At 45.3% G+C, this 14,509-nt stretch overlaps 1 protein-coding gene and 1 long non-coding RNA gene across 2 annotated transcripts in view; one reads left to right on the top strand and one right to left on the bottom strand.

Moving 5' to 3' along the window:
- The window catches only part of LOC113891544, a 59,987-nt gene that overhangs the window by 20,053 nt on the left and 25,425 nt on the right, over positions 1–14,509 (bottom strand). The window lies entirely within an intron of this gene.
- Positions 1–14,509, top strand: part of CDHR3 (cadherin related family member 3) — a 68,791-nt gene that overhangs the window by 41,794 nt on the left and 12,488 nt on the right. Inside the window, exons 7-12 of the mRNA XM_027539683.1 lie at positions 803–951; positions 1,786–1,975; positions 8,441–8,612; positions 9,868–9,970; positions 11,093–11,191; positions 12,637–12,863. Of these exons, the coding sequence (XP_027395484.1) occupies positions 803–951; positions 1,786–1,975; positions 8,441–8,612; positions 9,868–9,970; positions 11,093–11,191; positions 12,637–12,863 (940 nt within the window). The remainder of the gene's footprint in view (positions 1–802; positions 952–1,785; positions 1,976–8,440; positions 8,613–9,867; positions 9,971–11,092; positions 11,192–12,636; positions 12,864–14,509) is intronic.

Below are 14,509 nucleotides of genomic sequence, written 5' to 3'. Positions count from 1 at the left end.
AATAAGCCTCCCTTGGCACATGCAAAATTACTCAATTACCGAGTTGTGCAGTTAACACTTCAAACCTATCTGTCTTGTTGCAAGGCAGTGGAAGTCTGAGGAAGGTGGGTAAGTTGGTAATTTGGGGTTACCTTGTAAGAAGTCATCCTTGGAGGGCAGTGTGCTGACCTTGGCTTCTGGCGGGGGGCTCATGTCTCCCTTCAGAGAACTGACCTCATGGTTAACACAACTTGGACAAGCATACATGTTCTGTGCGTGAATTCTGCCTCCTCGGCCAAAAAAAAAAAAGAACTAAAAAGTGAGCAGAGGCACTAGAACAGAGAAGGTTCACAATTTACAATTTATTGTGAACCTCTAGCAGCAGCTATGGGATGGGTGTCAGAAAACCATAGCTTTGGATATTATGTCCAGAGGGATTTTCAAAAGAATTTAGGGGACTTCTGCACACATATTGGGAGAAGAGAAGACAGCTGGACAGGCCAACGATCCTTATTTTAAAAGATGTGAATGCTGAGACTGATCTGAAATGGCATCAGGCCTGCGTGGAGGCAGGGACTGAAGCCGATATAAATCACTGCCATCACAGCGTGGTGACTTCTTTGCATCCACAGGGACGTGATCTTTGGAAACACAAAAGGCAGTCACCCCTCTTTTTCAGCTGCTGAGTTCTCCCTCCCAAACAACGTTGATGCAATTCCAACAGCTCAGCACTATATTTAGCTTGAACCAAAATACCCACCTCCCAGACTCCACCCTCCTGTGCCCCTGAAAATTAGCCGTGTCTGCTGAAATTCTGTTCCAGCCTGACGCACATGTACACAATTCCTGAGGAGCTGAGTCCAGGAATCATCGTGGCCCATATCACAGCGGAGGACCCTGATGACAGAGGTTTTACCAGCTTCCTTCTCTATAGCATCACTACTGTCAACAGCTATTTCATGATCAATCAGTGTAAGTCAAACACATACATCCTTGTGCATTCTTTAATTCAGCCATTTGGCTTGTTTTACAAATATTTTCTCTTTTGGTCTGAGGCATGCCTTTATATGTATCAGATCAGATCAGATCAGTCGCTCAGTCATGTCCGACTCTTCGAGACCCTATGAATCGCAGCACGCCAGGCCTCCCTGTCCATCACCAACTCCCTATAGACTATTACAAGTTATTGGAGTAATAGGTATGTTTTTGTGGCTGCACCTCATGGCTTGCTGGATCTTAGTTCCCTGACCAGGGATTGAACCCAGGCTCTCAGCAGTGAAAGCACAGAGTCCTAACCACTGGGCCAGCAGGGAATTTCCTATAATAGGTGTACTAAAAGCAGCTGGTCTAGGGGTTGGGGGTCACTGAACAGGGTCCTGTGTGACAGCTGTATCACTACTTCCCCTTTGAGGCAGGTGGGTGTCTAGGGGCAAATGAGTTCACTATTGTGAGGGTACCCCGAAGCCTCCTAAACAGAGAACCCAGATCAGCACTGTCCAAAAGAAACAGAAGTCAGATTTGTAATTTTTAAGTCTCTAGGGGCCACAAAAAGTAGAAACAGGTGAAATTCATTTTAAAAGGGCATTTTATTTAACCCTGAAGCCTCCTAAACAGAGAACCCAGACCAATCAATGTCCAAGACAGGAACTTACATAAGGGTTTTTTTTTTTTTTTTTGTATGTATGTAGAGGATATTTTCTTTGTAAGCCAGTCCTCACATCAAAACGTTCTTTTCCAGTTTACTCCAAGTCTTCATCTGTCTCTGACTCTTCATTTCTCTCCATGTTCTGACCTTTGCTTTCTTAGTGACTGGGGCCATCCAAGTGGCACGCAGAATAGACCGAGATGCAGGCGAATTAAGACAAAATCCCATCATATCTCTGGAGGTTCTGGTGAAGGATAGACCCTCCGGGGGTCAAGAGAATCGCAAGCAGATAACCTTCACTGTGGAAGACATTAATGACAACCCCTCGACATGCACCAAGTTCATCTTCAGGTATTTGCCTTCTGAGACATGTGCAGTCACGTCACCCCTTTTAGGGGCCCTTGACTCCTCTGCTATAGTCTGGCGGGGACTGAAGGATCATGGTCACTGGAGACATGCTCAATAAAATAAGTTGATTTGAACTATCTCTTTCGGTGAGAAATTTTCCTTCCTCACCATTTTTTCTCCTCTCTCTTTCATTTTCTTTCCTCTTTGTATCTCCCTTCTCCATTTCCTTACTCTGTTAAAAAATACTTTTATTTTGCTCTCCTCTACAACACGTTCATCTTCGTTGGTGACAGGTCCACAGGACTTTTCAGACCCTCTCTGGACTCTGCCTTTTCTTTATTTATTCGGACTCATGGCAAGACCGTACTGTGGGTTAGCAGTTATAATAGATAATTCAGACTTAGGACCAGTAACTAGGAGCTCCCAGAGAAGCACGCCATCAGTAATATGAATAAATCAAACCAAGTATTTACTTAAAACAAAGCATCTAATTCACTTTACACAACTTAATTGCCTGTAAACAAAAGGCAGCAGAGAAGAGGGGAAAGGCAGATACAAGTGGGATACAAGTTCTTTTGGATATTTTGACCTGCTTTTTGTCTCACAATCTACTCACCATTATTTTTAAATAAAGTCCCCTGTGATTTTGGGTTAATATGCCTTTTGGAAAACAGTACCATCTTTCTGGGCAGCAGAGGATGAGATGGTTAGAGAGCATCACCAACTCAGTGGACATGAACTTGGGCAAACTCCAAGAGATAATGAGGGACAGGGAGGCCTGGCGTTCTGTAGTCCATGGGGCTGCAAAGAGTCAGACACGACTGAACAACTGAACAACAACAGCAGCAACCGTCTTTCCACTAACTATTTTGTCTAAATACCACAAGATGAATAGCTCCCCAGATCAGCTTCATTTCTGTGGTTTCTTAATAGCAAGTCTCCCATTTCTTCAGAGTCTGAAGGTGGTCCCTCCTGGAGTTGGGAGGGCAGTGACGCTTGCTGAGGGAGTGTCCTGTGTCTGGAGCAAGGCTGAATACCAGAGCTGGTCTCCCTTTCAGATGTCCCCAGTGAGATAGTCTCACTCTGAGTTTATCTTTGACGGGTTTTGAGGTTCACTTTTAAGCTCTAGGTGACTTTGGACACAGTCCCAATACATAGTGTGGTTGTGCAAAGGACAAAGGACCCTGGACAAAGACTGTCTTGGGTAAGCAATAGAAATACAAACTCCTGTATTATGCTTCTCAAATGTCCCCCTATTTTCCTCATTGGTATACCCAGCATAATGCTAAGAATCAAGTGGGTTTGAGTCTGATATCAAAACAGTTAAACCCTGTTCTAGACGCTATTCGCCTCTTCAAATCCAGCCTCCAGCCTTCCCCACCCTGCTCTGTTCACCAGGAGGCTGACTTCCATGGATATCAACGGCTCCCTTGCCTTGCAGCTTCCAATTGGCTCATGGGAAGCCCTGGAATGAGGGGGGAGATAGAAGTCCAGGTATTTATCCTCCAGATTCCTCCCTCCGGTTAGCTGAATGCGCCCCTTCACCTCCTGAAGGTCTCCGTTCCTATAAGGTGGCCCCCTGCACACAGCACCTTCTGTCCCTGGTTCTGGTTTTAGGAACTACTCCCTCTGGCTCCTCCAGGCCTAGGAGTGGAAAGGGAGGTCCATTCTTCCTAGCCTGAGATACTGCACCATCCTTTGAGGTTTTCATGTACCCTGTGTACACACTGTAATAGTTCCTTTACTAAACCTCCCTGCTGCTGCTAAGTCACTTCAGTCGTGTCCGAGTCTGTGCGACCCCATAGATGGCAGCCCACCAGGCTCCCCCGTCCCTGGGATTCTCCAGGCAAGAACACTGGAGTGGGTTGCCATTTCCTTCTCCAATGCATGAAAGTAAAAAGTGAAAGTGAAGTCTCTCAGTCGTGTCCGGCCCTCAGCGACCCCATGGATTGCAGCCTACCAGGCTCCTCCGTCCATGGGATTTTCCAGGAATACTGGAGTGGGGTGCCATTGCCTTCTCCAACTAAACCTCCCAGAATTATCCTAATTTGCCATCTGCTTCTTGCTGAGGCCCCTATCAAATCAATAATAGCCTTGAACATGTGACAAGTTCTAACCCAACCCCAACAGCAGAATCTGTTTGATGGGTGGAAACAGTTGTCTTAGATAGTTAGGACTGGACTTTCACACCATTTTCTACATAAATCAAACCCACCTCTATTAAGAGAAGTTTGGTCCCTGGAATGCAGTAGAGATGATCCATAAACTTTACACTCTCACTTTCTTGTGAATCTAAATCTATGCTAAGGCTACTGGGTAGCTCCAGTGCATCTTGGGAAATTCTCTTCCTCATGTCCTGCTCTTCTAGACCCTCCTGCTTTCTCCTTTGTTCTCCTGCCCTGAGAGGTGGGGGAAGATGGTTGAAGAGTAAGAACGCTGGGTATCAATGACTGGAGAGGCTGTGCTAGCTCCAGTCTTCCTGGTCAATTTTCTCCCCTCAGTGCATTTCTGATAAGTGTATCCTGTGGCTTCCTGCAGTACAGAGTCCCCTGATGTGTGAGATGGCAGTTTGCAGACTGCATTCCATATTAGCTGGTAAAATCACATTTTGAATATCCTAGACTGTCCAGACAAGCCCACACAGAGTCCTCTTCTTGATAATCTTCTCTCCAAATGAGCCTTGAAGGTCAACACCAGCCAGGAACTGAGCTAACTGTGTTTTTTACTAAAGATAACTCCAAACAAGGTTCCAGGAGGGCTCTGGGCTTTTCCAGCAGGCGTAACCTACAGTCTCTCCTCGAAAGCCAGAGCATGAGGACGGGCAACAAAAGGGCTCCTTCTTCTGCCGTCTTGGAAGTGGAAGTTTTTACTCCCAAACCCCAGCCTCATTTGCACGCTCCGGGGGCTGGGAAACCCTGGACTGCCTCACCCACCATCCTCCCATGCTTGGTATGTTCTCCATTCCCACCACACCAGACCGGAAAAACACTATCAGGTCAAAACTGAACCAAACGACAGAACCAGTGCTGCCACAGGCTCTGATAGCCTCGCCTCTGAATGTGCATTCCTTCTTCAGGGATCTTGGTGCAGACCCTGCAGCGGGGTTTGGGAACTCAGGTAGAAGAGGGTGGGAGGGTGCCAAGCTGCCCAGGGATCCAAAGAGGCAAGTGGCTTTGTGCCGTGTTTCCCGCCACCCCCGTGGGTCCGGGCAGCCCAGAGATAGAAACAGCCCCTGCGGCTTTCCCAGGCTGGTGATGAATGAGCCCATGGCCCCAATGGAGGCATCAAAGGCGCCGTGACAGCCCCACTCTGGTTGTAAATTGTCAGGCGCTTGGCTGAAAGCGCTTGGAAAGCTGTTTGTGAGCCGTAGGCGGAGGAGGTCGACGACTTATAAGGCGGCTGGGCCTGTCACCTCTGCGTGGGGAAGGAACCATGGTCAGATGACTGGGAGTGAGGGCAGCCTGCCTTTGAGGCAGGGAGTGATGAATGAGGGGGAGTGGTGTTCCAAGTCATGCGTTTAGGGGAAAAATACCAAGTGGCAGGAGAGAATGAAAAGAACATGCCAGGTGGCCCTAAGCAACTGAATGTGAAGGCCTTTTTTGGAGGGCGTGAAATGTCTGGCTTCAGGACCCTAGAGTCTTTGCATGATTGCAGCCTCCTGGCTTCTGCAGACTGGTACTCAGAGCTCATATTCTGAACCCTTTAGGGCCTGGAGAGTCACTGATGGAACTTAAAGTAAAATGTACTGTGACTCTTTACACCAACAATAGATGTATCAGCTTTCTGGGATAGGTCTTGAAATTACTCTGAACCAGTCATTCTTCATCTGTAAAATGGGGACAAGAATACAAACCTCTTGGTGATGAGAGGATGAAAGACAGAGTTTTTAAAGTTTGGTAGGATGCATAGAGTTGGTATTTAACAGACAGTATCTGTTCTAAGCATCCAGGACATCATGCAATCAAGATAGGAGCAGAGATGCTGGGACTCCTGTCCGGATGAGATACAGAGGTGATCTTTGCCCATGGTGGCATCATGGAAATGTAGTTACACCTGCGAGAAAGACCACTTTCCCGGAAGCAAACCCAGTTATCTTCAGCAGCCCAAGACCACCCTTGCCGTCAGACTTGGCTCCATGTTTGCTGAGCCAATTTTAGCTGCCATGAAGAGCTAATGTGGAAGGTAGAAAGCAGCATAATTTGGTTGCAGAGAGAAGTGATAGTACAGAGGATCAGAGAATTTAACTCATGTTGATGCTCCGAGAACAAGATGCCAAGACAGGATTAAAGGTGCAAGGCTCTTATTAGTGGAAATGCCTACGGGAGAAGATGGGGACAGAGCTAGGCTAGGCTGCAAGAGCCATCAGATCGCGATGCAAGTCTGACCTGAGTAAAGGAACAAGGGAGGATGCGTGGGTGAGAATGTTCTAGTCAGCTATGCAGTCCATGAACTTGGCTAGGGCAATGGGGAGTCCAGGAGCCAAAGTCAGCTGTCACGGGACAGGAATGAGTCTGCCTAGTATCTCTGTCCTGCCCTGTCATTGGCACATGACCTCACTGCAAATCCAGCAATGGGTTTTAGAGCCCAGCAGCTGGGATCTGCGGTCCATTATGTTCCCTCAGCTGAAAGTCTTCCAGGCACATTCTCATGACAGCCACAATATATTTTTATAAGAAATTCTGCCCAAGGCAAAACACGATTGTAGTAGGTACAGAAAAAAGAAAAGAAAGAAAGAAAAAGAAACAGCGCTCATACAAATTCCTCTCTGCCTATACACAGGCTGTTTTGCAGTGTGATTTTGCCATTCCTCCCTCTGAAAGATGGGTATCTCCTTCTACTCCTTGAATCTGGACTTAACTAGGTGAATTACTTTGGCCATCAGAACATTCACAAACATGGCACGGAAGGGGCTTGAAAAGTGTTAGCATTGGGACTTGCCCTCACTTGCAACTTTTGGAAGGAGCACTTTCTGAGATCTCCATGAGAAGAGCCCAGCCTAGCCTCCTGGAGGATGAGAGACAATACAAAGCAGAAACCACCCACCTTCCCACCAGAGATGTGAGTGAGGCTTTCCAGGAGCATCAGTCCCCAGCCAGCCATCAGTGACTGGAGAGACCAGCCAAGCAGGACTAGAACCAAAAGCAAATGGATAACCAACAGTGTTGTAAGAAAGAATAAGTGCCCATTGTTTTAAGCCCCTAGGTTTTGGGCTGGTTTGTTTTGTAGCAGAAGCTAACTGACAAGTCCATTTTCCAGAGGGAAAAACTGAAACCTGGAGACACATGAAGACACTCAATGAACTGAAGCCTGGAGGTGTTAACCACACTTCCTTGGAGTCTTCCACTCCAAGCTCGGCTTGACCAGACGGCTCTGAGTTTGGCGGCAGCTTTACTCATTTGCGTGTTATTAATATTTGCCTCGCTCCAGGAGTGAACTGAGATTGGGACTCAGAATTCCACCCTTAATAAGCCTCTATTGAATGAATGATGCTAAGGTGTCAGGAGGACCTTCTATGCCTTTGAAGTCATGAGAACACAAGTAGAGGAATTTCTAATCTTCTAAGCATGGGTGTGGAGGGGTGGAGGGGTACAGGGATCTCCTCCAATCAGATTATCAACTCCTGCAGGCAGGGACAGAATTTATATTTCTCTTATATTCTTCTTCACTCCTATACTAGTCCCATAAGCTACCATTCATTCATTCAACAAGTATTTCCTGAGCATGCCAAGAACAAAGCAGATAAAGATCTTCACCCTTGTGGAGCTTACATTCTTGGAGCCAGGGGTCGGGGGAACGGGACAGGTAATAGACAGGATAAGTAAGTAAACTATATAAGTGTATTGAAAAAAAAGAAGTGCCAAGCTTTAAACGTAAAGCAGGGAAGGGGAGAGGGAGCAATGGGCAAGGGGCGTTGACATTCTAGATGGGGTAGCCAGGGAGCCTCCTGAAAAGGTGCCATTTGATTCAAGACTAAAGAAAGAGAAAGAGCAAGCAGTGTGCACATTTGTGGGAGGAGCATTGCACAGTAACTGCAGTGGCCCTGAGGTCAGGGCCCAGGAAGTGTCCAGGAGCATAGGGAGGCCAGGGCAGAAGGACAATGAACAAGAAGAGTTAGTAGATGAGCTCAGACAGGTAAGGGGTAGGGGTGAGTGGTAGGTACACATCATGAAAGATGCTATAGATCGGAGTTAGGGCTTGGAATGAAATAAGGAGCCTTTTGGGATTTAGGAGCAGAGAAGGGGCATGATCTGATGACACTTTTCACAGGCTCCCTCTGGCTGCTGTGCTAAGAATCTTCTGAAAGGAGGCAAGAGCAGAGTGGGGACACCAGTTGGGCGGGTAGTGCCTTAACCACAGACTTGCTTTCAGTTGAAATGAAAGTCAGGCTGTCTAGCCTAAGGCCTATGTTAGAAGGAACACTCAGTCACCATTTGTTGGGGAAAATATTGAATTGTGTCTTTTTGCCAGCATTATGGTGCCTGAGAGAGCAGCCAGGGGGACGTCGCTTCTGGACCTGAACAAGTTCTGCTTTGATGATGACAGCGAAGCACCAAACAACCGATTCAACTTCACCACGCCATCTGGAGTGGGGAGAGGCAGCAGGTTTCTACAGGATCCAGCTGGCTCTGGGAAAATCGTGGTCAGTTAATGGGCATTGCATCATCGAGAGGGCACTGGGGAGGTTGGTCTAACATGCGTAGTGCTCCTGCTGCCCCACTGAGAGAAATTTCCGAGGTAACTTCCTCTCCAACCGACTGTAACTGACAAACTGACAGTGACTCTGTTTTCCCCATTTGTTCTTTATTTTACCCAAGTTCCAGGAATTGTTTGTTATGCATGGTTATGCCCGGGGTGCTAGGGGTTGGATTCTCTCTTGTGTGGCCCGCAGTTGGCCGCCTGTGCATCTGGTTAGCTGCCTCCACAGTCACCTCTGTTTCCTCTGGGCTCAAGCACTCTTGTTTGTTTCAGGGCTCCTTCCTGGCCATAGCGGTGTGAGCTGAGAGAGAGCAGGGCCTGGGGTCATGAGCGTGTCTTGCTAAATTCTACACTGTAGGACCATGGGAGACCCAAAGGAGGATAAGAAAAAAGAGGAGTATCTCCATGGGGGCCAACACAGAAATGGAAGAACATGGGCATGAAAGGCAGGTCTCAGTGAGCTGTGTGAGATCCTTCACAACAAGGTTCCCACCGAACGGTTGTGGGGACAAAGAAGGAGAAAGATAGAAGGACAGGGGAGTTGGGGGTCTTAAAGGGAGTGGTCTTGATGGGGGAGGTGGTCTTTGCACCAGAGATAAAGCCTCAGGAAGAACAAGCAGCCCACCAGCCATCATCTCATCTACCCCCTTCTTCACTTCCCATCCTCAAGAGTTATACCAATTTTATTCATCACATCAAATAAAAATAACTTCTATATTTTTCTGTTTAAGAAATTAATACATGTTTACTATACTAGGAAACACAGGAAAGCATTACTATTCAGTAATAAGCACTATTAACATGTTGATATGTTTCCTTCTTGTCTGCTTCCCTGTGCATAAACTTTATATATAGTCTATACATATATCCATAAATATTCTAAATGATGGAAATAGCCCTGCATGTAGGATTCTGTATCACATTTCTCTTCAACTTACTTGAAGCCTTGAGCCTATGCTGGACAATAGTGCTTGATGAACATCTTTAAACATAGATTCTGTCTCTTGATAAATTCTATCAAATAAGTCCTCTAGTAGTGAGTAAGGGTATGGACATAACTTTTTAAAGCTCCTTCTATGGGCAAAATGCTTTTCAGAAAGGTTTTGCAATTTACATGTACACCAACAGTATATGAAAATGTCAGTTCAATTAAAAGGATTGTTTATTCTGTGTAATCCGATCTCTCTGTTTCAATCTAGTTGATTGGTGATCTAGATTATGAAAATCCAAGTAATCTAGCAGCTGGCAATAAATACACCATGATAATTCAGGTACAGGATGTTGCTGCTCCTTACTATAAAAGCAAGTATCATTTTGACTTATTTCATAAAGCATCTTCCTTAAATTGCAGTGACTAAACTGTGCTAGACCATGCTCAGTCCTGGGCTGGGGATGTATTGGTATTCAAACGGAGACTTCCAACACCCCCAACTCTTGAGAGTCAGACCAGTCTCCTCTTGTCCTTCACCAAGAGCAGTTAATCAGTCTCCAAATCCTTTCTTCTGTGTCACCTACTAAAATCTCAAAGACCTGGTGCCTCCCCCTCCACTGTACCCCAGCCCCACCCTACTAGTACTGCTCTAATGCAGAACCTCCCCTTCTTAGCTGACTTACCATGCTAAGAGTCTTTAAGAGTCTTTCTGCCCACCTTTAGTCTTGCCCATTTCCAATGCACCCATCACATTTCTGACAGTGATTTTCAGGAAACACAAATGTCATCATATTACTTCCTTACTTAAAGCCCCATATCTGTGTCTCCTCATAGTTGTCAAGTTCCCGTTCAAACTCTTTGACCTGGCACAAAGCAATAGAGTGGGTCACATGAATTTTTTTGGTTTCCCAGTGCATATAAAAGTTATATTTACACTATGCTGTAGTGTGTTAAGTGTGCAATAGCTTTATGTCTGAAAAAACACTGTACAGGGGTTTCCCTGGGGGTCAGATGGTTAAGACTCTGCACCTCCAATCCAGGGGGCATGAGTTTGACCCCTAGTTGGGGAACTGAGATCCCATAAGCTGCACGGCACAGCCAAAATAATAATAATAAAAAATTTTAAGTAATGAACATACTTTAATTAAAAACACTTTATTGTTTAAAAATGCTAACCATCACCTGAACCTTTAGTGAGTCATAATCTTTTTGCAATGGTAACATCAAAGTCAATTGATCACAGATTACCATAACAATATAATAATGACAAAGAAGTTTGAAATACTGCAAGAAACACCAAAATGTGACACAGAGACACAAAAGTGAGCAAATGCTGTTGGAAAAATAGTGCCATATTTTTCAACTTGCTTGACACAGGGTTGCCACAATCTTCAATTTGCAAAAAATGCAGTTATCTGCAAACTACAATAAAGTGCAACAGATCGAGGGATGCCTGTATTGTGATTTAATGTTTTTCCTATTTCCACTTATAGATAACATCTACATTTATATCTTAACAAGCCCAGAAAATGAGTTTCCTCTTGTCTTTGATAGTCCATCCTATGCATTTGCCGTGTCAGAACTGAGCCCACGTAAGTAACCTACAACACAGGACTGCAGGGCCCTTGAGGGACCGGTTCATATGGAGGCACTTGGGTGGAGGGCGGCTCCCTGCCAGAGGCCCTGGTGGTATTATGCACAGCAAATCACCACTGATTCCTGTTTACTGCATCTCTTACTTCTTTTTAAATTGTCCTCACTGTGGAGGAGCCCTTCAAGTGAAATCTAGATTTTAAAAACTGTTGACTAAACTGCATTTCTCTGAACCCCCTGATTGCCTCTTTGTCTGGGTGCCTGATTCTGCTAATCCTCTCTTTTTGCAGCCCAAGTTTTCCCTTGGTCTCCACTGTGATTTTTATCCAGCTCACTCAGAATTGAGATTTAAAAATAGAAGGCTTCCCATTTCTAGATTTCTCTCATTTACAAACAAAATAAAGATGCTTTCTCTCTCCATCACAGGATTCCCTGGAGGCCTCTTTTCCCCACCCTTTAGGACTCCTCGATTTCTGCAGGCTCCTTCCAATCAGGCTGAGTTTCTCCCTGTCTCTCCCAGTTTGAAGAGAACACTGTTAACTCTACAATAATCAGAGTTTATTACAGCCTTTGACTGTGGCTACTTCTGTACTAAAAACCAAACAAACCCAAAACTCTGCCTCTAAAATCATCTCTTCTTCATTTCATTCTCTCTCTTTATGATGAGCTCCATTTCCTGACATTACATTTTAAACAAAACACAAACAGCAGGTCTCAAGAAAATGCTTTTAGTTCCTTATGCCTTACCCAGTGAATAACAAATGCAACAGGAATGGGCTTTTTATGAATTTATAGATCCTGATACAATTGTTAATCACCTGTTTTGAGTCAAGCACATAGTGCCAGCCTATGTATTTGAATAAAAGCAAATTCTGCCCTTGAGGAGTGTAATTTATGAGGAAGAACTTCTACAAAACAAGCAAGACAGGATTCAAGCAGCCCCACCAACAAGACTTGTAAAATAAGCCAAATGCAACAGGATTTAAAAATCAAAAATATCCTAATCATCCTGTGGCTAAACCCTTAAAAATTAGTTTTTATTTTGCTTATAAGAGCACCCTAGGCTCATTAGAGAAAAATCTGAAAAATAAAAAAGACAACACTGCTGCAAAAAGATGTATATGGGAGGATGTTCTTTCCAGTGTTATGATCATATAATAATTGGCATACTTGGAGTCTATATAAAGGCATGAATTGTCTTTTACACTTCACAGTATTGCTTGGATCACATGGCCAGTTTCCTAGTGGGTGTCATTAACGTAATTTGAATGTAATAGAATTGAAGATGTAAAACACACAGAGTTTGAACAGCAAAGAGGCCTCCAAAAGTCTGTTGGCCCATGGCACTGAGAATGTCTGCTCCTGGTTCCTCCTCTCACCCCCGAAGCAGGACTAATCTCAGATATTATTCTCAGGAGTAATCACAGGTACTTTATTCTTCCAGCTAGAACCCAGGTTGGACGAGTGCAAGTGACAGATAAAGACTTCCCCCAGAGCTGCATCACATACTCCATCTCTGCTGGAGGGGCCAGCCAGCAGTACCCAAATATATTTTGGATTAATCCCCAAACGGGAGAACTCCAGCTGGTGACTAAAGCAGACTATGAAACAATCCCTGTCTATATTCTCAGAATCCAGGCCACCAACAACGAGGACAGCAGCTCAGTCACTGTGAGTGGGGTTGTGGTGCATTCACACGTGCCCAAGTGGTTGACTTTGGGTCTCCCTGGCACCCTCCAGGTGTGGCTGTAGCAAGAAAGAATCTTAAAAGGGCACCTCCTGCAGGAAATGGCTAATGGTATCCCACTCAGCACAATCAGACACACACAGGAGTGCCAGGAAATAAAGACTGACATCTTTAAGCCCACATTTGTGTGTACTGCGAGAAGCACTGAGATGGAAGGCTGCCCTGGGGGACAAGCTTCCTTCTGTTGCTCTTAAATCTCCCCTTGCTTTTGTGGTGGGCTGGTGCTGTGCATCACCCCCAAGTATTCGAAGTTTTCCCCTATTCCTACCCTATCCCCATCACAGCAGGTGAGCTAGGTCTTAAAAAAAACTATCTGGCTAGACATGGGGCTATATTGCTTTGCCATCCCTGATGTTGAGAATCTGGTTACACGCATTTCTGAGTCAGGAGGTCTGAGTAGGGCCTGAGAACCTATATTTCTGACATGCTTCCAAGCAATACCTATGCAGCTAGTCCACAGCCATACTTTGAGGAGCCTGGGTTTAAGTGATCTGTGCTAACAGTGTTTAGGACTATTTGAGGATAATATGAGGGCCACAAAGAGGGAAATATTTCTTGGTCTTTTTTGTTAATAAAGTGAAAAAGCATAAGGCAAAATGAACTCAGCTAGCAGCAGGCATCCCTATGTGATAGAGAGAATGACTGTTTCAGAGTCAGGAGGCAGAGTTCATTTCTCAACTTTGATCCCAATTTTCCAAGGGGGTCTGAGCAATGCTTATCTTTGTACCTTGATTTCTCTCTCTCACCTGGAGAATCACCTCATAACCCAATGCCTGAATAGTCTAGTTCCTCTGATGACTTGCTTTGAATTAGTGGGACAATGTTTTTAACGATGTGTGAGGCTCAGCGTTGCTAGCTAAGGAAAAGATGTGCTTAGTTGAAGGTAATTTTTGTGTTTGTTAGGTTGGGTTTTTGAGAGGAATGAATGGAGTCCACTTTGGGAGCTAACTAGAGAGAACATTTCAATTTATTGCCAGGCTCAGGAATAACTGAAATCCCCAAATTTCAAAGGTAGAATGAATACGACTCAAAAATTCATAAGCTTTTAAAAAGGGTGATGATCACATAAGTCCCTTTCAGGGCTGACATTCAATGTTCTGTGCTGGCAGGCATCCCAGTCCATATTCCAATTCACCAGGCATAAAAGATGGTGATGAAAGAGAACAGGCTGGCCCCTGCTTGTGGCCTGCCAGCACCACCAGCTCAGTGTGGTGCTGATAGCCTGGGTTACAGATGAGAGCCTGGCTAAGCCGGGTCGCCCCCTTCTATCCCAGTGGTTCTCAACCCTGATTGCGTGTTAGAATCAGCTGGGGAATGTAAAAAACAGTTGGTGCCTGGGCACCAACTTCCAGGGAGTCTAATTCATTTGGTTTGGAGTGGGCCAGACAAGTGGAACCAGTGTTGAGAGCCATTGCTTTATCTTCCAAAGTTAAAGATAGAACTTCCAACTCAGAGAGGCAGCAAGCAAGGAAGCATAGGAGGGTCACCACAGATCCATCATTGTTACTGAAAAAACAACTCAGCATCATCTGGGGATGAGTGCATGTGTCTAGATGCATGTGTGTGAGGG

Source organism: Bos indicus x Bos taurus, chromosome 4 (genome assembly GCF_003369695.1).
Source record: "Bos indicus x Bos taurus breed Angus x Brahman F1 hybrid chromosome 4, Bos_hybrid_MaternalHap_v2.0, whole genome shotgun sequence".
NCBI lineage: Eukaryota > Metazoa > Chordata > Mammalia > Artiodactyla > Bovidae > Bos > Bos indicus x Bos taurus.
The sequence above is the reverse complement of the archived record's forward strand: the minus strand, read 5'-3'. Positions and strand labels throughout refer to the sequence as shown.